Below are 23686 nucleotides of genomic sequence, written 5' to 3'. Positions count from 1 at the left end.
GGTTTATCGCGTATTTTAACTTTTTCCTCGCTGTCTTAGGAGGAGCTGCAGGGCCGTCGCAAGGGGATGCGAGGCCCTGTGCGAACTTGACAGATGCAAGGCCCTTTTCACTTATGTGCATGAAATCATGCGATAGCTTACTTTACACATAGCCAAGGCTACCGTCGGTGTATTTTAATAGTAGCCTAGTCTAATAAGCTACACCAGCTTGCCTTTAAGAGGGGAAATTCAATTGTATAGCCTATAACATTAGCTGAGTCACATATTTGGCCATATGGTGTTTATCATAGGCTACATCACGAAACCAAATAGTGTAACAAAGGCGAACACTTTAACAGGGGGAATTCATTGGGCATGAATCATTGTGCTGAACGGTATTTGTCAATGAGCAGAAACACACACGACATTCAAACTATTGATAAGATGTACTGGTCTGTATCTATAGGCTAACATTGGACAAATAAATGACACTGACTCGCCATATCCTGACTCAGGAAAAAAAATCATTTCTTGCTTTGCCGCAAACTCAGCAATGAAATCATAGGCCAGTTTGCAGGTAGCCTAACGTCTTTTTCATAGAAGGGAGAGCCCAGTCTCTCCTGTGACATGGAGGTGCGCAAATAGTTTTTAAGCCTGTTCAACTTCGAAAAGCTTCGTTCACCCGATGCCAGTCACTGATCGCAATTTCAAAGTTCGGAAAGCTTCATCTTTTTAAGTTTTAAGTGCAGTGGCCCATATCTGCCCCCTTTGGAATTATATCTCGAGCCTATTATAAGGTCCAGTGCGTTATATCCTGGGATTCGGATGTGCTCAAAAAGAAAAGAAAAAACACTTTTTTATAGATGGTTATGAGGAGCAATGTGAGAGAGAAATTTGATGATCATTGATCGTTGTTTTGGGACGTTAAGCCTTTTCCATAGGCGTCAGTGAAGGAGATTGAAGAATGACCATTTTTTTTATACGAAAATATTTCTTAACTACAAAAACTCAGTGTCTAAAAACTCAGTGTCATTCAGACTCAACCCTCTTGTTGTTTTATTATCTTTTTCGTTGTCGTTTGAACGTTGGCAAGCAGGCATGTTGCGGTTGCAATTTAAGTGAAATTTCTACAGTAGGCCTACAACATGCTGTTAGGCTGGGATACTGTCAATGTACTTGTACAGGTAAATGTTCAACAATTGCTGGTGTACAGGTTATATAATCAATTAGCTAAATCATTTGTCCAGCTGTTTAAACATTTTTTCGTGCTACATTCAAACGCAAAAGGTGCTTTGATATATTTTTCGTTTGAACGTCGGCAAGCAGTCATGCTTTGGTTGCAATGAATAAGGATAATTGCTTTTTTTTGCATTATTTTGAATATGACTCGCTCCAGTCTCAACAGGTACTTTTTCCACACGCTTAGTTCTAACACACATAGGCCTATCCCCTCTCGCTTTCTCTCTCTCCATCCCTGCACACGGTGCTTTCTTAAAGGAGCTGCACCATTTTACAACAATTGCATCTACATTTTCATATTAGAATGTTTTGTCAAGTGTAAGCTTAAACTACCGTGATCAATTTAAGTTCCGGTGCCCCCGCTGCGTCATGGAAGCAGTAAGTCAGTCACATCAAAAATAGTAGTGGCACCCAAGTGACACCTTGTGGTTGTTTGTGTCAACTGCAGTTTGTGCCATTTCTGCTGAGAAAATGGGGATCGTGATTCATGAAGGAACCCGTCCAAACTTAACGGGGACCCACTGTAAGGGACATGGTACTGCAAAAAAACAGAAACATAGCCTACATTGCAGAACCACTCAACTTTATTAATTTATGGTGAATAAATGTTACACTACTGTGCACAGCCCCATATGTTTTTCTGACACGATGCTAGCACGTTAGCAGCAGTTAGCTAACTATGCTAACGTTAGTTATCTACAAGTCTCCTCCAAGTGACAATCATATTATAGGCCCTACACAATGCTGGCAATGCTGAGAACAATTAGCATCCTCGTTTATCTTACTTACGTTGAGTTGACTGTGTGGCTTAATCCACAGATGTGGTGAAGCACTGTTTCGTTATGGTTTGCTAAGGAGTAACCCATTGCTTGAAACCCATTGCTTGAAATAGTGGAGAGCTGGGTGTCAAATCTTCGCATTGTATCGCGGAGTGATTTATTATTAGCTGTGCTGAGTCTGAGTTGAAATGTCCAGGGATATTCCAACTCATGGAACGTCTCTCGGCCAATCAGAAACAAATAAATAGTTCCATAGAACCCAATTGTTGTATAAAAAATATGGTTTCGCAGAGACCGGTGACACGCATGCACCAAGTCCTTTATGTGTGGTATTTGGCGATAAGTTGTCAAACGAAGCAATGAAACCATCAAAGTTAATTCGACATCTAAAGTCCAAGCATCCTACACTTAAAGACAAACCCCTTGAGTTCTTTGAGCGTAAGAAACGTGAGCAAGAAGGACAAAAAACTAGTGCGTAAAGCAACCACATCGGTGAACGTGGCTGCGCTAAAAGCCTCATAGTGGCTAGTCGGATTGGATTGCTAAATCTAAGAAGCCCTTTACTATTGGGGAAGAGTTAATTCTGCCTGCTGGTAAAGGCATGTGCAATGAACTCCTTGGGGAGGCTGCAGCTAAAAAAATAGCTCAGGTACCGCTTTCTGCAAGCACTGTCCATAGGCGAACTGATGATATGTTAGAGGATATTGAGGCACAGTTGTTAGAGAGGGTGAATGGGTCACCGTGGTACGCTATCCAAGTTGGTTGGTTGCAGGTCACTGGCCAGAGTGTTTGAGTTGCGAGAGCCGCTGCAGAGATTTCTTACAGAAAAAAGTCACCGTTAGCTGCATATTTTAGTGATGAGGGCTGGGTGTCAAAATTCGCTTACCTCGGGTTGCTTAATGACCTCAACCTGTCATTGCAGGGGAGAATGACGACTGTCTTTAAACTGGCAGATAAAGTCGCTGCATTTAAAGCCAAGCTTGGTTTGTGGGTACGACGAGTGGATCGGGGTGTATTTGAGATGTTCCAAACAGTAGTGGGGGTTTTGGGAGAGACTGAGGCAGGGCCCTTTCTCTCGCAGCTGGTGCGCGTATCTATGCGAGGTTTTCGGCAATGACTGCAACTAAGACCAAATTGCGCAATCGTCTGGACATTTCAAACACACTGAGGGTGTCAATGTCTTCCATCACCCCCAGATGGAACCTTCTTGTTGCAGGGAAACAAGCACAGGGCTCCCACTGATTATATTCGTAATGCACGTTTAGTTCCCATGTTTTGTTACCATATTTTGTTAAGCATGTTCACACATCATGATAGATGTAGCTTCGTTGTTAAATTTTCATAGTTCATATTGATCAATTTTCACTTCTTCAAGTTCACGTTTTTCCCATTTTTAAGAGTTCGTTACCTTCACTGTTCATACATAACTGGAGCTAGTTCTTTTCAAGTAATGCATGCACAACACGGAACATGGAACCCCCGCCCCCCCCGGTCCGTGAAAAAAAAAATGGGAATCAAACCGGTCCATGGTACATAAAAGGTTGGGGACCCCTGCTCTAAACCAAAGATCCTTGATTACTAGCTGTTTTAACCCTCTCTGTCTAAACACACTCAAAAACCATTCCAAGACCTAGGGAACACGAGTTGCTTCCTTGCCAGACACCACCGCAGGGTTTCCGTTGTCCGGTAATTACCGGACATTGGCCAGAAAAAAAAAAGAAATGTCCAACAAAATTAAATCTCTCCGGTCAAATTGTCCGATTGAAATTGGCTAATAATCCCGTCCCCTAACGCAATCTGAATTTGAGAATAAGACTTAATATGTAAGCCTATATTATACGTCCTCTGGCTATGTTTTTAAATGAACAGGCTCTACCGTTTGAAAAGTAAGCTATTAAACAACACGCATGCTGCATTTCAAATAGGAAGCGCACGCTTAAAACGTCGATGTTAAACAACGAACAAATGAGTGAGGCGGTTCAAACATGGCCAGGCCCAGGCAGTATAGCCTTAAAAGTTTTTCAGAGGCCAGACGCCATGGATGATGATAAATTGGTAACGTCTGAAGCCTCAGATGGAGTCACTCACCTCAGATTAGGCTACCCTGTTGACTAGGGCTGGGACAATGCGTCGACGTAATCGATGACGTAGACGCAAAAAATATGTCGACGCAAAATAGGGAGGGAAAGTGAAAACCAGCGCCCCAAGTGGTTGCGTTCCTATCGAAGAGCAGCTCCAATGTTAAGTCCCATAGACCTATTTAAAAAAAAATATTGTGAAGCCAAATCAGCGATGTTATCTACCAAAAATATTTTATGTGTCTATACAGTAATAATATTCTAACTATGAAAATGTCAGACCCTATTTTGCCTTATTTAAGAAAATCGAAATTGCTCCTTTGGTTTCATAAACGAACTACAAAAGAAGTCACGTGACTTTACTCTTCGACGTTACTCACGGTAGCATGGTTTGTTTATTAGCCTGGTTAGCATTGACACTTAACACTTACAGCTAGCTCTTCATGTGAGTAGAAGCACAACACCAGTTATGCTGACATAAAGGTTATCACCACACGGTTTACATCACGTTCCGTTTTTACAAAAATATGTTAAGCCAGTTAACCCTCTATACCCCGTAACGGCCGTCGACGGCCGTTCTGTATTCTCCTGTAACGGCCGCGGCCGGCCGCAATTCTTAAAGAGACATCTGCTACAGTATAACCTTCATACATGAAATAATACAGCGTTAGTGGATAAATAAACACCAGACTTTTATTTTGACACACTTAAATGGCTAGGTCGCTATTGACATTTCTCCGGTATTTTTGAGTTTAGCCTGTTGACTGACCGGCTGAGGACTTACTGTGCCTCTGGAGTTATGGCTTCTAACAAGCGTCCGCGTCTTTTCTCATTAGATGAGATGGTATTGATGTGCATCCACCATGTTTTGATGTAAGTGACGATCATATACATGTAAGAAAATGACAAAATAAAAACATGAAAGTGTAATAAATTTAACGTTAGCATCCTCCCGTTTGTCATGACTGACTTAGCAGCCTCTCTGGCATAAAAAAAATCGTATGGCTGTCACTGTGAAAGTCAGTTTGAGTTTAGTAGCACCAGCAAAATATAGGCATAATTCAATGATGGGTCATAGCCTAATTAACAATAAAGTTTATGATAAACCCATGCCAGGTTTATTTGCAGTTATATCTTAACACATAACATTAACATTACCCCTTTCTGGCATGTACAGTAAAGCTAACATTATCGTTATCCCACTTACAGATAGTTATTGCAAACTACTACTTATGTATGTCTCTCTAAATGAGTTTTTGTTGACTAATAACCAAAGCGGGAACCACCATTGTGTTTTCTGCTTATGGATGTCAGGAAAATGTATTTGTATACAAGTAGGCAAATGTCTCGTCATCTTCGTGATTACAAAAAAGCCTGCTAATTTGCTACCTTCACTGATGTAACGTTAACGTTAGTCTGAGACTTGTAATGTTAGCACAGGATAGGTTGAAGGTTAGTGAACGAGTGCAACAGGTTCATTATCATCAACTGATCAAGTTTAGATAAATTATATAACATGATGTGCATATAAAACAAAACGTAAATCCATGTCAGGATTAACAGTCCCTGTTGTTGGTGACACGCTTATCAAATGAGTCACGATTTCATGCGCTATGCTTCATGGCCTACGTTAGTTCATATCCTCATCATTTTTTAGCTGTAAGGCTCACTGTCCAGCTAAATCCCAAATAAGTGCAAGATATGCCAGTCTATTTCAATGAAATCAGTACTCATATAGTATCTTGTTTCCCAGCTTCTAATACAGAAATATGAGAACCATATTTATAACTTTTTGTTAGTGAAAAACTTTGAGACTGTAAGTGAGTAGGCCTATGGCCGTCTATGGGAAACATGAATATTTAATTTTTAATGGATCATATATCATTTTAAAGAGCAATTTCTAATCTTTAAACTGAAAGAAACTTACAATTGACACTTTTCGTTAGATTTTTAGTTATTCTTGGTTATTTGAAATGTTTCTCAAAATGCCCTTTTCTCTTAGAATTCCCAGGAATCTGGGGCATTGTTGTAGAATTCCACTGGGGTATTACAAAAATATGTTAAGCCAGTTAAGCAAATTGCGTATTGATCAGTTAGAGATTAAGCGCCCAAACATGTGACGTCACATGCAGCTGTAGTTCCTTATCACCGTGTTACGACAAAAACTCAAAACAATTCAACTGATCCTAAAAAATAAGGTATGACCAATTGAAGCAATAGAAGTGACCTCAGTGCCTAACATATGGAAGGCATTAAATTAAGATCCCAATGTGCACCGAGATATATTTTTTCTAAAAATAAAAAATCCCATCCACTCCGCTAAACTCTAGGAACGCAACCACTAGATGGCGATGAGATTACTTTCCCTCCCTATATGAGCGTCGATTCGTCAAGCATAACGTGTGCTGCTAAATATTTTTTTAATTTTACACCTTCAGTGTTTTCCATACGTTGACTAATCTGTGGCTGGGCACCACGAAATCAAAACCGGCCACCACACATTGATGTTCTATGTTGTAGGCCTAGGGTTGCCACCTGTCCAGGATTTTCATGTTCTGTCCAGGAAAATAAAAATAAAAATCCTGGACACTGATCCCGGATTTTTGTACATGATGCGCAAAATGTGTATTTCAGTTTAATTGAAGCGTGCCTACGTCCATAAACGTATGCACAGCCTTATTGGCTCTACAAAAATGACGTAGCATAACATGGGTGGTGGTGGTGGGGGCACGCACCGTGGAGGTTCATTAGAAATGGTAAGGTGGAGACGGAGAGTGTGTGGGACAAGGAGAGACAGAGAAAGGAAAGTTTATTCCACATAAGCAAAAAAGCAGAACCTAATTATGTATTCCCCCCTTTTATCTCAATACTGCCCCCAGGTGTCCACAACTAAAAACTGTTGAAAATATAAATATCTGCTATTAAATAAAGCAATTAACTAAACAAATAACTTGAAATTGTCATTCTTACTAATTTTAGCTATACAATTGTCGCTTAGAATGACGGTTTTTTTTATCTTGGGTTAGATGTGCGAAAGGCACCGTTGCTTACAAACAAAAAGGTCGATTGGATGGTCAAAATGTCCAGGATTTTTGTCAGACACAGGTGGCAACCCTATGTAGGCCTGCTATTTAAATTAAAGATAAGATAAAATAATTTCATTGAGCTGCACTTTTTACTCACACAGCCTTTCCTCGCCCCGCCCGCTCTCTCTCGTAACGAGCCCGCTGCTCCTCCTCTACATGTGCATTTAACAAAATATTCACGATTGTTGATGGATTGTTGTTGCCACATAGAAGCACTGCATAGAACACAGTGGGCTACATTGCTATTAAATCCGCTTAGCATCGTGACCATGCTGCTCAAATTTGTTCAAAACCGCTGCATTAAAGTTAAAGTAAACTCTGCTAAGGTCTTGTCACAACATAGTACATTGAGGAGACTAAACGAAGTTAAGTTACAGTAGGCCTATGCAATCAAGCAGTAGCCCTATCTCAAAGCTAACGTTAGAATAGCCTACTGTTTGGATGTCAAGTTTAGCATGCTTACTTGCAGCTGCTTGTATTACTCATGCAGGGCTCATTTTATTGACTCTGTTTGCAAAATCCCGATGGAAATGGAAAAGGGTTTTCAAGACTCAAGTGCTTGTCCAAAGGAGAAGTACGAACTGTTATTTGAACTACGTTATGAATTGCATCCACACATGATTCCCACACAAACGTCTTAAAATGACAGGCACTCAATTAGACATAGGCTACACTAGCCTACTGAACTTTATTGAATGCTACCTCTGACTAAGAATACATTACTTTGCACTTGTAGTTACTTGCACTTCAGTCTTTTATTTTGGAATCTTAAGAGCAATAAACATATATTGCAATGTTAAAGAATTCATGTTTTTTCATTTAGATATGTAAATAAACATGTATAGCCTAGGCCTAAGTTGCTATTAGTTAATTAATGGGGAGATAATCGAATCGAATCAAAATCGAATCGGACTGTAAAAATAAATCGTTAGATTAATCGATGCATTGAAAAAATAATCGCTAGATTAATCGTTTAAAAAAAATAATCGTTTATCCCAGCCCTACTGTTGACCTACTGTAAAGTCTCTCCTATTCCTGTGGTACACACGTCGTCAGGAGATTTGAATTCAGGACAGTGGAAGAGTGATTGGTTGTATAAATCCTCTTTGTCAAAATGATACTGCACAGGTAATATTTCTCACGCAGCATATTTAACGGCGTTTGCAAGCCACAACTGCAATGTATCTAATTCCTTCAATGGTAGCCGGTGAGCTGAACCCATTTTCTCATTTGGTTCACAATTAGGAAAGGCAAAAACTAACAATTTCCCCAGTTATACACACACGGGCGTCTTCCTCTTTCAAAACTCTTCTTCAATCTCACTCTGATGAGAGACTTCCAGTCGTCTGCAGACGCTCATCACTAAAGGGGGCTTTTACGATAGCCTGTATCTGCTAACATGCAAAGTAACTTTATACGCAGACTGTGCCAGTAGACTTTTATTGTTGGTAACCGGGATACAAGTAGCCTACTGATCATGTAAACAGGAATATGAATATCCAGGTTTCTCTGTGATCATGTCAACACCGTATCCCGAATAAGATCCAAACCGGGATAAGCACAATAACCAGGATACTGAAGTGCATGTAAACACGCTCAGTGTGCACCTGGAGGAGAACAGACAACAGACAACTGTGTCAGATTCACTTGTTTCACAATTGGCAGCTTCGGGCTAGGTGTAAGGTAGAGCCCAAAGAGTCTACAAACAATTGGATGACAGTAAATAATGATAGAGAAAGGTGTGTATAGGTTTAGGGTCAGGTTAAAAAAATGGTTGGCAGTTATGTTTAAAGTTAACTGTTAGATATCTAATATTTCACCCTAACACTATTTTTCTACACACCTTTAATGCTTCAATGTTGGGGAATTGTGTCACTGTGTGGTAGGTTTTATATAAGTAAATATGTGTATGCTGCTCATAAAATTCCCATTTCAGTTTCTGTGGAACAACATACTACAGAGAGTGGATTCTATGTAATTCGAAAAACGAACCAGTCCCGTGAGAAAAGCCAGGGTAAATACAGCACTTCATCAAATCTTGACCTCCATAATTTCTGGAACTTTCAGATCATGACAGATCAACATATTAACTGACTTGCAATTAGTTGTGCAGAAACAAATTGCCCTGTTCACTCAAGCAACTTCCCTCTAATATCTGTGATTGCAATTTATGGAAAAACCCCACAGAAAATGATGTGCCTACTCCTGCTAATGCTGAAGACAAGGCCTCGACAACCTCAGAAAGTTCTGCTGGATCGGTAAGTTGCTGTCTTATGAAATAAAGCATCATTGAAACATTTAATGTATTCCGATTTTCATGAGAATTAATCCTTCATTTTTTTTTCTTAAATCATACGCTAGTTTTACTACATCAATTTTTCATTCCAAGATTTTATTCACAGGAACGGCACGGTAAATCTAGCCTGCCTATCCACATTCCACATATTAAGACATTCCTCTTGATCAATCAATCAGACGTCAAAAAGTGTTCAAACACAAAATGTCAAAGGGATTTTTACAGACTGAAAGAGACAGACTGCAGTAATCAATCTCTTTTTGGTGGATACACTCTAATAAGAGGTGGATAAACTCTATTTCCGAAATTTCAGAGGTGGATAAACTGTCTACTTTGTAGTGTACGTTTATCCTCCACTACAACCCTGATTATATGCATGTTCACAAAAATTCAGCTCAATAATATGTGCATCTGCATGTGTTTTCAGCCACTTTGTTATGCAAGTTAAAAAACAACATCAGCTAAGGGATTAGAATGTAAGGTTGTGAGAGCAATGCTAACAGAAACACCCATGTAGAAATGCAACAAATGTGAATATATGCAAATTAATTGTTTCCACAGATTTTAATTGTGTTAAAGGTATACCATACGCAAATCAAGAGTTAATCCACCACCCTGTAACAAATCAAATATCTATGCACATTAGAAGATTGGGTAACACTTTACGGCAAGGGTACATGAATTATCATGAATTCATGCATGAATTAATTCATGATTTATGTATTACTTCATTCCTTAATATCTCATGAATCATCAGGAATTCACATGAGTTCATAGTCTGTCATTCATGACCTCATACATGAACAACACATAAACTAAAGCATTAAGTATAGTGAGCACATCATTATGATTTATGATTTATTAAGAATGATCATGATGATTTCTTTTTCTGCCCAAAATGTAGTTATCACTACTCAAATTCTGATTTGAACACAACTTGTGCAACACATGCCATTGTTCACACTTTAGTTGAGGGGCCACAAACATGATGAACTCATGAGTAATTAACCTGACATACATGTAATCATGATGATCATGCTTAAGAAATAATAAATCATAATGATGGACCCACCGTACCTAATGCTTTAGTTGATGTGTTGTTCATGCATGAGGTCATTAATGAGAGAACTCATGTAAATTCCTGATGATTCATAAGATATAAAGGAATGAAGTAATGCATAAATTATGAATGAATTCATGCATGAATTCATGATAATTCATGTACCCTTACCATAAAGTGTTAACAAAGATTGAATGTACATTTGAAGAGTTTCCACTAAGGATGTCTTATTTGAATAGTTAAAATGCCATTAACATTAACATTAACAAGTTGGATGGAAACCCGCTTAATGACTTCCTAACTAATACACAACGTTGCAGTGAATCCGCGACGTTGCCAGAAAGTTGTCATTTGGTCACTGCAACGTTACCTTCTGGCCTCGATAACATAACACATTTTTGTGCTTAGCCACCCCACTACTAGCTGTAAGCTAGAAGTTGAAATGAGTAGTCACTGGCTGCAAGGTCATTAATTATTCATCTGGATGTCCAGAAAGCCATGAGGGGGTGCTAAATCTGCCAAAACGGACCGTTTTATTCTTCAGCCTAATTATAGGGTTGTAAACTGGACTTCTGCAATAACATCTGGGCATTTTTTGGACAGACCAAAGTTGCATACCTTCTGTGTAAACATCATAGAACAAGGTAAAATGCTCCATTCAACCATTCTATTACTCCTTTAAACTTGTCACTTTTCAAATTGGCAATGGTAAAACTTAGACTAAGCACATCATCAGATGCTTGGCTAGTGAACAAAATCTCATTTGTGTGTCACAGGCTGAAGTCTGGCTGGCTGAAAAGCATATGACCCAAATATGACAATCCAAACTGTCAAATATACAACTATAAGATATTACAATGCTGCCTGCTAGATGATAAAGTATATAGACCTGTATGCAAAATGCTATATGCAAAATAATTTCCATCAAGAAAAAACAAGTCACAGATTTCACATATTATTCCCTGGTGTGGTAAAGGCTATGGATCTGCACACTGCCTGTTGTTCCTGATCTATGCAGGAGAAGGCAACAGAGGCTACCACTTCTGACTGAACTGATTCAGCAGAGTAACTTGGCACTATCTGTTAATTTTTCAGCTTTTTCTTGTTCACCCTCGCCTTCAAACATGTGAATATGCGTCAGTACAAAAGGAGAAGGCCTATGAGAATGTCTCAGATGTGCCAGCAAGAGTGACCAGCAGCAGCGATGATCATGTGAAGCCCAAACGTACTACAAAGGAGGACTATGAGAATATTGTGCAGGCGCAAGAACTGGATAAAGATGAACAGCTGTCAGATGATGGAAGTGAAGGGGACAACTCAGATGACACTAGTGGTGGGGAGAGTGACAACTTGTCACTGAACTATACCACAATAGTCTTCCACAAATAGATGAACTTTTAGCTTTCTTGGTCATCTAAAAGCAGAGACATTGACATCTTCCACAACATATTCCACAACAATAGAGCTGTCTACTGTGAAATTGTTTAAATTTTTTAATGAAAATAAATGTTTTCTTTCATTTTTCACGCTTTCCTGCTAATTCAGGCAGGTTTTCTTTATATTCCAATAAACAACAGTGTTTAGGCCGTTATAATCTGTTTGAAAACATTTGGGCATGAAATACAGTATTACAATAATCCTCTGTTACTTAGACTGTAAACACAGTTAAAACTGTTGAAAAATAAACTCCACACGTTTTAAAATAGTGTATCTTTTTTGAGGAATTAAATGTAACATCATTGAGTTTGAAGAAAAAATGACTTGGGATAAAAAGTAATTGTAAATCTGCTTTCACAAATAATTAGTTAATTATTATAAATTAAGAGTTTCACCAGAACATACGTGAAATAGACAATCTATTTGATTTGGAAACAGTCAATTTGCTTGTAGTAGGCCTACTGGCACCACAATTTTGCGGACACAAAAACCATTACGAATGAACCAGGTGGTGTAGTTCAAGATTTCAATACACTCGTTGGTCAAATTCTGTGAATTCATCTTCACATTCCCACATATTGTGCTCCTTCTCTCTCTCTCTCTCTTTCTTTCTCTCTCTCTCAAAACAAACATTGGTGATCACAGCCTTGGCTCTCTAGAAAAAAAAAACCCAAAGTGTCTTGGACTTGCACTATACCAGCCTATCGACAATATTGCTTCTGGACCATGAAGACATGGGTGCATTTGATTGGCTATTGAACTTGAATATCAACAAATACAGATGCTGTATAAGGATTGATGTCATTTACCAAATATAAGTTTTAAGCCTGTATTACAGTTTTTCACAATTGCTAAAACACTAAACTCCAATCTCTGAACCAATTTCTCAGTTGCCTGAATACATTTCTTGAATCAATCCCCCTTTTGGTAAAGCCTTAAACAGTTTTCCCAAATACAACACAATTTGCAGATCTCATGGACTCCCTTTGCAAAACTATAAACACATTCTCATGCAATAAGACAGATTTTGCATTGTGATGTGCTTGTGATGCATAATGGTAACCACAAGTGGCAAAAGGTAAACACAAATAGAACACAGATTCCATATGTTAAACACAATTTCTCAAAATTTGTCTTGTTTCAAATGATGTTGGTGTTGTTTTAAACACAACCAATATAAGATAGTTCAGTGTGTAAACGGGTTGCTGAACAGTGCAGGTTCATATCAATGATGGAAAGAAATAAAGAAAGAAAATATCAGTGAGGCATTCAGAGTACATTGTAGGCTGTAGTCTGCAATGCACCTCTCATTTATAGTACTGATATGCCTGTCTTTTCCAAAAGGTTTTGAGAATGTAGTTTGAGATTTGGGATATGTGTTTATAGTTTTGAGAAAGGGGTGGCAGGTTTCAAAAATGATATTAAACCAACAGTAGGAATCTGGGAATTTACTGAAATCTGAAATCTCTCTCTCTCTCTCTCTCTCTCTCTCTCTGCATATATATATATATATATATATATATATATATATATATATATATATATATATATATATATATATATATATATATATATATATATATATATATAATATACAATTATTATAAAAATGACCTTTACACATTTGCATGAGGGTTTCAAAGACTGGGTAAAATGGCCATCCATAGTTTCTGCAGATCTTCCAATAGGCTTTGGAGACAAGGAACAGAATAGCTCGACCGACCAAACAAAACAGGAGCTTCTCAGGCAACTTTGCATTGATTTGTGAATGTTGGATTATATGGGCCCCCATGATACAGGTCTCACTCTGTCACTGGTTTAAGTGTGGGTCCAGTGAGCAGATCACTATGCAAGGTTCTGCCACCTTTTTGTCCCTTTGAGTCCAAAACGTCTGTGTGGTCGTCAGCAGTGCCAGCTGTTTGGGATGACCACGCTGTGGCTGTTGTAGTATGGTGTGGCTGAGAGGATCCTTCCAGAGTCTTTGTTGTGAACTGTGATGGAGGTCGGCCTGTCTGTTCGCTTGTCGCTGCATAGATTTCTGAAGTGGTTGGCCACTCTTCTGTGGAAGGACAGTGACAGAGTGGAGTGCCTGGGGTGATGATATTGATACTGAATTACTTAGATAGAAATTTGAAAGTAATCCACCTAGAATGATAAACCTTAACAAACTGTTCATAACATTTACCTTTTTCACATTTGAACAAACATTTTAGTTTACTTCATATGAATTTATGAGCATTATTTACCAATAATAAAACTTACATTAAGTGCAAAACTTGTCTTGCATGAATGCATACATATAATTATGTACAGCAGTGAGGGAAAGCATGTTACAGTAATCACTTTATTTGTACTCATATTTTATGAACAAGTGGTTTTCTATCCGATGGCTATGGGCTGAGCCATTTACCTTGTGTATGGTGGTGAACATCATGGGCTTCAAGAACATCCACTGCATACTCTTCTTCGCAGCTCCAGTCTAAAGGCTCTCTGCTCTCCGTCATCAGGTTCATGTACATAGACAGGACATCATGGGCTTTCTGCAGACCATCTTGAGGCGATGTATTGTAGTCACTCATGAACTTCTCAGGATTGTCCTAGACAGATAGATAGATAGATAGATAGATAGATAGATAGATAGATACTTTATTGATCCCCAAGGGGAAATTCAAGATCCTGATATAAGGTAAGGGTGGGAGATGGGAGAGAATAGTATGAGCATCTCAACATATCAAGACATGGCATCCAAAATTATGCTGTCTGCCAGACTTGTGCAAATTCCAGAATTGAATTGAAACTGGCTCTTAAATTCCAATTCAATTCTTGAATTTAACTTGCATTTCAATTGAGGTAGCAAACAGGAAGCAGAATTGCAATTTGAATTGTGCACAACCCTGCTGTCTGCATGATATGGATTTCTGTGGCTGTACCATGAGCCAAGTCATCTGCTGAAATTGGTGTTTAATGATTAACATGTCACATCATCATTGATATTCTTGAACACAGGGATTGCAGCTCTAGAGTAGTGGTCTGTTCTAGAGTATGTAAGGATTTGTATAAGCTTGTTTCTTTATTGTTAATTGCAGTTAATTGCACATCAAATCAGGGGTCTGGTCATGTGATGACCTTAATGTCTACCTCTCCTCAATAACAAACAAATAACTATGGCGCCCCCTGGAGTTCATTAAGTGACCTGGGCAAGAAGACTCTTGTAGGAAAGCTTTCTTGAAGACTGTTATCTTGCTCATAACCTGATTACCACACATGATATACCCTACAGTATACCCTTTGGCCCGGATCTGCTTCTTATAAATGCTGTTTTGTACACACACTCTAAACTCTTTGATGAACAGCAAGTCTGTTCATCTCATGTGAAAACGATAGCTTTAAACACACTGGGAAGACATTCATAAAGGTTGAACAAGAACAGCCCCTGTTTACCCTCAGTGCCATAACAGGCTGACGCCTTGATCATAGTATCCTAGTCACATAAATCTCCTCATTTGTATTAAAGCACACTTCCTGATGTGAAGTGTGCTTTAATAGATTTAACAGATTAAAAAGAGCTGGGTAACAGGCTGATGGGAGTGAGGGGACTTCTGAGGCCTGCGTTGTTCATGTCACTGAGGGTCTACAAAGACGGCTCCAGTCCATTTCGTGACCGCCATCTAATTATGGTCTAATCTTATTAATTTTGAATCCAACTACGTTTTGCCCTTAAACAGACTCGTCAGTTCTTTCATGTACACTTGGGAGGGTCAGAGGAACTCATTGTGGTAGACATAGGTCACATTATTGCCATTAGTTCCACAAACTTGAATTAATCTAAGTTGCCTTCCAGGGTACCATCCTTTGAAAGCATGAAAGCAAGCACATTTGAGGGACAACAAGAATCAACATTTATAATGAAAGATTTATGAATGAATGATTATGATGTTTTGTGTGTGTCTTATGTGTGTTAAATACATTTTTCAGGCTTTAAACTAAAACAGATAACATGTTTACAGAAAAGCATTATTAAGTATAAGTATAAGTATAAGTATATATACTTTTTTGATCCCGTGAGGGAAATTTGGTCTCTGCATTTAACCCAATCGGTGAATTAGTGAAACACAAACAGCACACAGTGAACACACAGTGAGGTGAAGCACACACTAATCCCGGCGCAGTGAGCTGCCTGCTTCAACGGCGGCGCTCGGGGAGCAGTGAGGGGTTAGGTGCCTTGCTCAAGGGCACTTCAGCCGCAGCCCACTGGTCGGGGCTCGAACCGGCAACCCTCCGGTTACAAGTCCAGAGTGCTAACCAGTGGGCCACGGCTGCCCCAAAATTATTAACAATTACCACAAGTGTAACATTGTTCCAAACACACTTGGGTTAATGCTTGACATTTACCAATTGAAGGAGTTCACTTCTGTGTGTCCTTCTGCTTGATCAAATGGCCGAATTAAATTATTTTGTCATGTGCGAAAAGCAAAAAGCGAAAAGGCTTGCTACGGCCCTGCCCATGGTCGGATTGATTACACTAAAGAATTCTAAATTGAGTATATCAAATTATACTCAAAGACTACATGACATTGTAGTAGCACATCAGCAGTGGGGAAACAGAAATGTTACCTCCTCTTCCTCGTTGATTTCAGGAATGCATTTGTGGGTGTAGATGTTATAAATGACATTTTCCAAGGCCGTAACATAGTCATTGTTGTCTGATTTTGGGACATATTGAAAATGTGTCTTGAGTAAATCCAGGATCTGTGGAAACGCAGCTTTGATGTAACAAACCTCACTCTGCAACAGAACACAGCAAGCAGAATGTATATCATTGTTAGACTTAGATACATGTTACTAATTGTTTTACATTCCGTGATATGCTATATGCTATAGCTATTTCTAGAATGATTCTTATGGATTATTGTTCTCCTCATATGTCTGTGTTGTAAATATAAGACTGTCACTTCATTACTCATATCTCTGTGATGAGTGACATGGTCTATGAGAGTTCCCTGTAGCACTGTGTCATGCAGTTGCCCTCTTTTTGACCGCCCTCAATTCAAGAAAAACATTTCTCCAGGTGAATGACTGGATGTCTTTTCTCTTGGATATTAATGACTTTCTTTCTGGATATGATTCATATTCACTACCTGGGAGGCTTAGTGTTGTGCAAAGTTAAAATGGCATTTTGAGAGTGTAGTCCCTAACCTTCCACCTATATAGTATCAGCCTCCTTGGCGATACACTCCTTCTAAAAACCTCAGACAGATATTAGTCAATTTTAGAAATTCTGGCTTTAGTAATTGGCATTCATTTACTTCTCCTTAAGAGCAAGAAAAGTGAAATTAAATACTTACCATATGTTGCCGCTCTATGAAAGTATATCTAATTGAGCAGCCACTTGATAGCTGGTTTTGAATCTGTGAAGAGACAATTAAAACACACTTAATGAAAGCTACTGACTGTGCTGATTCTGTTATTAATAATGTAACTAAAGTAAAACTGCAGTTGTATCTAAAATGATATAATGATATATCAATAACAAGGGGACATATTATGGGAGAAGTGTAAAAATAGAGGGCTCTGTGAATCAATTTTCAGTCAGAACAGGCAGAGGATGCCATTATGTACAGGTAACATAAGGACACATATGGCCTGGTCATCTGTTACTTTATATAGTAGATGATGCCTGCCAGAGACAAACAAGATTCATGTCAGATTCAACCTCTCAGATACTAAATGCAATGAGATAGAAGGATGTTGCACAATTTGAAATTCCTCACAGTGGAAAATCCCAATTGAATTTATTGCCATTGCAGCATTTCAGATTTGAAACAGTAATCAATGAATGACCATGTTCATACTCTCATTAATTTAATCAATTCTCCATTGAGCATAGTAGAGGATTTTTTATTTAAAAAATGCCACTGCATGCTGCTATGACCTTGAGTGAACAGTGTTGAGTGGATTTACCAGTTTGCGGAGGGTCAGAAGGTGGTCCTGGGTAACGGAGTGCTTGCATGAACCCGGTGGAGGGGCCCTGGCCACATGAAAGCAGAGGATGAGGAAGAAACTCAGACGCCTTGCCTGTGAATGAACCGAGACAATAATATCATGTACGCTGTGCCATTGGTCCTATTTTGTTTATTTATTAACTTGGTTGACACTTTTATTTAAGGGACTTACATATGTTAATTATTACAAGGGCCAGTCTCCCCAGAGTAAACAGAGCAACTCAGGGTAAGGTGCCTTGCTCAAGGCTACAACGGTGGTACAGTAGGTCAGCTCTTTAACCACCATGCTACCACCACCCCCTGAGATCATACGAAGGGTCAACCTCAGGTCAAGCAAGGTTACTTAACTCTGAGACCCTGTTTGTTTTTAAAATGCGTCTTGGGAGATCCGATGACAAGGCTATACAATCAGCAAGACACATTGTGATCTGATCACTCAAACCACTTGCCTGAAACGTGCATCATTTACATGTATTTATTTAACAGACACTTTTATCCAAAGCGACACAGTATGCCAATTATGGTACAAGGGCCATTGTCCTCGGAGCAACTTGGGGTTAAGTGTCTTGCTCAAGGGCACAATGGTGCAAGCCAGGAATTGAACCCACAACTTTTCAGGCAACTACATGCTAGCCCAGCTCCTTAGCCACTATGCTACCAACGCCACCTGCGAAAAGGTGGTGACAGGTGGAGGTAACAGCATCTCATTTAATGGGTTTAGACATGGGTGACCATAGTCATGTGTTCAAGTCATAGCTAAGCTATGTGCATAATCACTTTGCTGGATAGCGGCAATAGTGAGAGTGTCCAGTAGAGGAGTTTATATGAAGATTTGACGCTTTTTTAGCCTGACATCACTGTGCCCTTTGTGTAACAGGAGGTGTTGTTTGTCTGAGGTCAGAAGATTGTGTAAGCTTGCAGCTGTCAGACCACAAGCCTCACTTGTATGAACTATGCCAATTTAAGCTGCCTTGAGTTCATGGTTTTTGCCAAAACAGGGACAGCTAATAAAAAAACTGAGAGAGCAAGGATAATATTTGTAATCTTCCTTTTTAATGTCAAAGCCATCATGGTGGACTACATTAAGTTAAAACACAAGAAAGACCATGACACTTTCCTCAGATTTCAGAAATATATGCTGTTAAGTAGGCCATGAAGGCTGTTAACAAAAGATTACAGCAACATTTTTTATTATGAGCTATGAAACATCCATACAGATATGTTTACTGGGAAACATGTGATGTTCAGCTACAACTGAATTATTTCATTAACTTTAACATGATTATGCAATCAGCTCCAAAGACATTTGCAATAGTGCTCTGGTAGCTTATTATCTACCACAACTAGGAAAGCAAAACCAGCTGATGATAGAAGGAGGATAGACTTAAGGATAAAGTATGAATTATTTCTGGTTAAAAATAGTAGATAAACTTCCACTGACCCCTTGCCTAATAATGACATTATAATAACAACATTACGAAAGTGGTTATTTCCTATTCATTAATGATCTCGAGTTTCGGTATTTAAAAAAAACCCTGTTTACCTTGCATCTGACTAATTCATTATTCATTCGGTAATTCATTTACTTGACAGTATTGACATAAGAGTGACATGACACTGTCATGAATGTGTCATAAACAAGTCATAAACATTTATGACATAACACTTCTGTTATTAAGTGAAATTTGTTTTTCGTCATAACAACTTAGGGTTAGGGTTAGAGTTAGGGTTAGGATTAGGGTTAGAGGTTAGGATTAGGATTAGGGTTAGGTTTTGTTTTAGGGTTCATGTGTCATGACAGTGTCATATGTTCATGACAGTGTCATGTCACTCTTATGTTGATACTGTCAAGTAAAGTGTTACCATACATTCTCCTTACAGTGGTTTGTAAATGTTTGTTTTTGTTTCCTGCTTTTGATTCTGTTAAATTACATTTAGTCTATTAGTAATATTGTTTTTTGTTTTATTTAGGCTATATGACTACTTTAAACTGTTAATTGTAATGTTAATGTATTGCTTATTGATGTCATTGTCAATTGCTTTGGACATAAGTGTCAGCTAAGAACTTTAAACATAAACATAAACATTAACATAAACATAAACATATTAATTGAAGTTGTTGGTTTTCCAAGAAAATAACTGAGCAGAGACACTGAGGGAAAGTCACATCCGTTGTTTGAGTTTTACAAGTTCTGTCTGTCAGTTAGCTGTCTTTGTTTAGCCTCATAGTGCAATGAGCTGTCTGTCTGTCTGTGACGTGAGCTACAGGCTGATTAAATCACTTTGAATGTTTGATGTTATTAGCTTCACCCGTAATGACATTAAAGTCCGACAGAACATCTTCAGATCACTTCCTTGGCCTCAATTTGAGACTTGTTAAACTAGCGTGTTCAGCATTCGTATTCGTATGTATGTATGTGCAGCATTAGTATTATAGAGTTAACAAACTCTAAATGTTATTAAAAGATGGCAAAAGTGAATCCTACAACACGCTGGCTGAGCTGAGCAGAGGCCTTCATTTAGCACTGAAAAAATGGCCATGTCAGATGTACACAAACACTCAAAGAAAAATGTATTCATTAAACAAGCCACTTGGTTGTGTGAGGAAAAATACACTTTGGCTATATGCAGTAGATACTGTATGGTGTAATCATGCAATTAGTCATGAAATATCACATTACCATAACTATATATACCTATATACCATGTACTTTATATGCTATAGGTCTGGATGTGGTCTAAGTTTTGTTTAAATGGTATCCTGTCAGTGTTAATGTGTTTATATGTAAGCAGCTTTATTATCTAATAAATGTTCTTTAAGTGATAGGCGTAGGTTTGCATGGGGACCATGGTGACTTGTCCCCACCAATATTTTGGGATGACAAAATTGTCCCTACCAATATTTTAGTGAACTCATTCGTATTATGTTTGTTGTGCCTATTCATTTTGATATTCTCATAAAGTGTACATCTCCAATCATGCTATCATTTTAGTGTCTGAAACCGACAGGGATTTATCTGATGCTCACGTGAAAGTGTCAAGCATATGGCTACTTTGTCGTGTTCGTAGCAGACTCAGAGAAGGAAAGCACCAAAGTGACAGAGGGAGCACCAACATGTAGCCAATAAATAGGAGTTGCTTTACTTCAACCTGCTTTTCACCCTCCCTAGAGAACAACCACAATGTCAAAATGCACCAACAGCATGTTACATGCAAAGATGATTTTGGGGTCCTCTAAATCTCCACTATGCAGCAAATCTACTTGAATTTTACGCTACTCCACTTAACTGGGGACATATCTTGAATGGGAATGAATGGGAGATAGTGGCATGTTCCAGCTGGTTTGTCATTGTTGCTAATTGATATCTCCTTTTTAATGTAGGAAGACATGCATGCTCATAACCTTCATAGAAAGTGTTACCATTAATATTTTAAAGCAAAATGACTTAATTACTTTATCATGTTATCATTGAAATTTTATAAAACTGTTTATTTGTACTGTACTGTATACTATATATGTAACTTTTCTTTGGGGGGGGGGGGGGGGGGGTATGGGGTTATGTCCCTACCAAAGCTGAGACCAAACCTATGCCCTTGCTTTAAGTCAATGTTTTCACTTTTTCAGACCAAGGACCACTTAACCAATAAAAAAACCCCTCCTGGACTACCTAGCTTATTGTCTTTGCACCTTGCTTTTTGTGTAAAGTGATTCATATTTTAACTGGCATAGCTTACATAGGCAGTGTTGCAGAACTGTTTGGATTTACATACAAGTTGGTTCAATATTGCAAACAAGTCATCTATATTATATTTTATCACGTCTGCTTGCGGACCACTAGAGATAGCTTGAGGACCACTAGTGGTCCCCGGACCACACTTTGAGAAACACTGCTTTAAAGTTGACAATAAGGTGTTGCTAGAAAAATTTATGAATTTATAAGTAAGGTATATGGTTGTACGTTTTCTAACATAATTAATGGGAAAATGGGTTTTGAGAACAAACTAAGATAACAATGGAATAATAATAACTAATACAATGTGGATTTATAGAACAAGAGATACATTAACTATGTACTGTAGGTTTGTACATCTCAGAATGTAATCTGCCACTTATCCCACTTTTAATGTAATATGCCACTTTTCCTATGGCATTACTCACAATATTGATGGAGCATTTTTTTTTTTTGGGGGGGGGGGGGGGGGGTATTTCTAGACTAAAGTAAAGATGAATTACTGAGACCAGTTAACAAATAATCTACCAATGTCATTTATACAATTATTAATACATATCCCATACAATAAATAAATTGCGACTCATAACAGGAAAATAAGTATATGCACATACCTTTTCTTTGTGGCCTGGTTTGAATGTGTTCATCTGGATAATCTGGGCAAGCAAAAAATGACAAATTCCACTTTTAGATACATTGGAAAATAGTATCCTTAAGATTTGTGTTTTCAGCTTATAGGATCAAGAAAATTGAAGACAATAAACCTGTAATAAAAATGATCGTTTGCAACTTGCAATTTGCAAACTAAATCGACTGCAGTGATTTGTCTCATCTGTTGACTGTGTGTTCTCAGCAGACCATAAGTCTTGGGTATCTGTTTAAAGACCTCCTTCTTTTGTGGTTTACAGGAAATGAGTGACTCAACCTTTTAGTGTTGGCCTTCATTCAACAGTTCCCAAGTTGACAGGCTGAGGGGTTTGAGGGATTCTTCCTGTTTTCCTTTCTCTTACATTGATCTGCCATGCATATGTCATACCAATTCACAATTTGCATAAAAGACCCAAGAATATTACATCAATTACATTGCCATTGAAAATACCTCCACAATACATAATTTCACAGTTGCTTGTTGTTGGTAATATGTTGTTGTTGGTAACATGTTGTGTTGATATGGCATGTTCAGTGATTCATACTCAAAAGGGTCTTCAGCCCACTGTCAACCCCAGATGTTGAGGATTGAGTTTAGAATGAAAACGTTCTGCAATGTAGCAACACCGCTAACATGTTATCACTTTTCACAGGGAGATGATAAAGCCATGCTCTGTTGATGCATATCTCTGTGCTGGCTGCTGAGATCAGCTCCCTCCTGTTATCTCGGAGCGTCCGAGGCAGGAGAGAGGAGAGCCTGGCACTGGGTGTGCAATGCTAGGCATGTCAGTCCTCATACCCACAGTGTACAAGCGAGCAGGGTGGTTTATTGTGTAAACGGAAAGAACGTTTTCGGCCAGTGTGCTTCCTTGGCATACCTGAAGAATTTGAGGAGACGGCACAGCTGGATGCAATCCTAACTGAAATAGCTTGTCTGCTTGTCTGATACTAAACAGACTGGAACCTCTACACATACATGAGCACGACACTGTCATACTATAAGTATTATAAGCATAGCAAAATAAGCATTGTCACACTTAAACAAGCAAGGCTTGTTGGTCAAAGAGGTCTATTTTCTAAGACCAGCAACAGGCATTATTGGCAAGCAGTGTTCTGTGTGCTTAGCTTTTTGTTGTTTGTGAAGGTGTATTTAACAAGTAGCTCCATTTCCAGTATAATTGTGGGTTTGGCAGATCCATCGACTTCCCATGGGAATGTTGAAAATGTCTAAGCAAGAGAGAGATACACTCACACACACACACACACACACACACACACACACACACACACACACACACACACACACACACACTAATGATGATGGTGGTGGTAGTGGTTGTAACTTTTGGAG

At 38.6% G+C, this 23686-nt stretch overlaps 2 protein-coding genes across 6 annotated transcripts in view; one reads left to right on the top strand and one right to left on the bottom strand.

Moving 5' to 3' along the window:
- LOC121707717 overlaps positions 1 to 12294 on the top strand; it is a 19559-nt gene extending 7265 nt beyond the window's left edge. Inside the window, exons 4-6 of the mRNA XM_042090461.1 lie at positions 9098 to 9175; positions 9349 to 9419; positions 11613 to 12294. Coding sequence (XP_041946395.1) covers positions 9098 to 9175; positions 9349 to 9419; positions 11613 to 11906 — 443 coding nt within the window. The 3' untranslated portion in view covers positions 11907 to 12294. The remainder of the gene's footprint in view (positions 1 to 9097; positions 9176 to 9348; positions 9420 to 11612) is intronic.
- csf1a (colony stimulating factor 1a (macrophage)) lies at positions 8641 to 23686 on the bottom strand. Of its 5 annotated transcripts, none has more exons than XM_042090466.1 (7): positions 19500 to 19563; positions 17916 to 18029; positions 17300 to 17362; positions 16569 to 16739; positions 14365 to 14551; positions 13819 to 14043; positions 8641 to 8768 (listed from the first exon to the last, which is right to left on the bottom strand). In XM_042090466.1, exons 1-7 carry the CDS (start codon positions 19536 to 19538, stop codon positions 8758 to 8760), a joined length of 810 nt encoding a protein of 269 aa, XP_041946400.1. In that variant the 5' UTR covers positions 19539 to 19563; the 3' UTR covers positions 8641 to 8757. The 5 variants fall into 5 exon arrangements, with proteins under 5 accessions (XP_041946400.1, XP_041946397.1, XP_041946398.1 ...); XM_042090463.1 differs by lacking the exons at positions 8641 to 8768; positions 19500 to 19563 and adding exons at positions 22302 to 22343; positions 22452 to 23686 and having other exon boundaries at positions 13570 to 14043; XM_042090464.1 differs by lacking the exons at positions 8641 to 8768; positions 19500 to 19563 and adding exons at positions 22302 to 22343; positions 22613 to 23686 and having other exon boundaries at positions 13570 to 14043.

The sequence above is a fragment of the Alosa sapidissima genome, chromosome 4, assembly GCF_018492685.1.
Source record: "Alosa sapidissima isolate fAloSap1 chromosome 4, fAloSap1.pri, whole genome shotgun sequence".
In the NCBI taxonomy this organism is placed as follows: Eukaryota; Metazoa; Chordata; class Actinopteri; order Clupeiformes; family Clupeidae; genus Alosa; species Alosa sapidissima.
This window is presented reverse-complemented; position numbering and strand designations above follow the sequence as displayed.

Coding starts and splice junctions, on each gene's coding strand:
- csf1a (XM_042090462.1), bottom strand. CDS start 19,538: ATGAATTACCGAATGAATAATGAATTAGTCAGATGCAAG. Junction 17,363..17,915: donor TTCTGACCCTCCGCAAACTG/GTAAATCCACTC, acceptor GTCTCTTCACAG/ATTCAAAACCAGCTATCAAG. Junction 16,740..17,299: donor TCATAGAGCGGCAACATATG/GTAAGTATTTAA, acceptor GTTCTGTTGCAG/AGTGAGGTTTGTTACATCAA.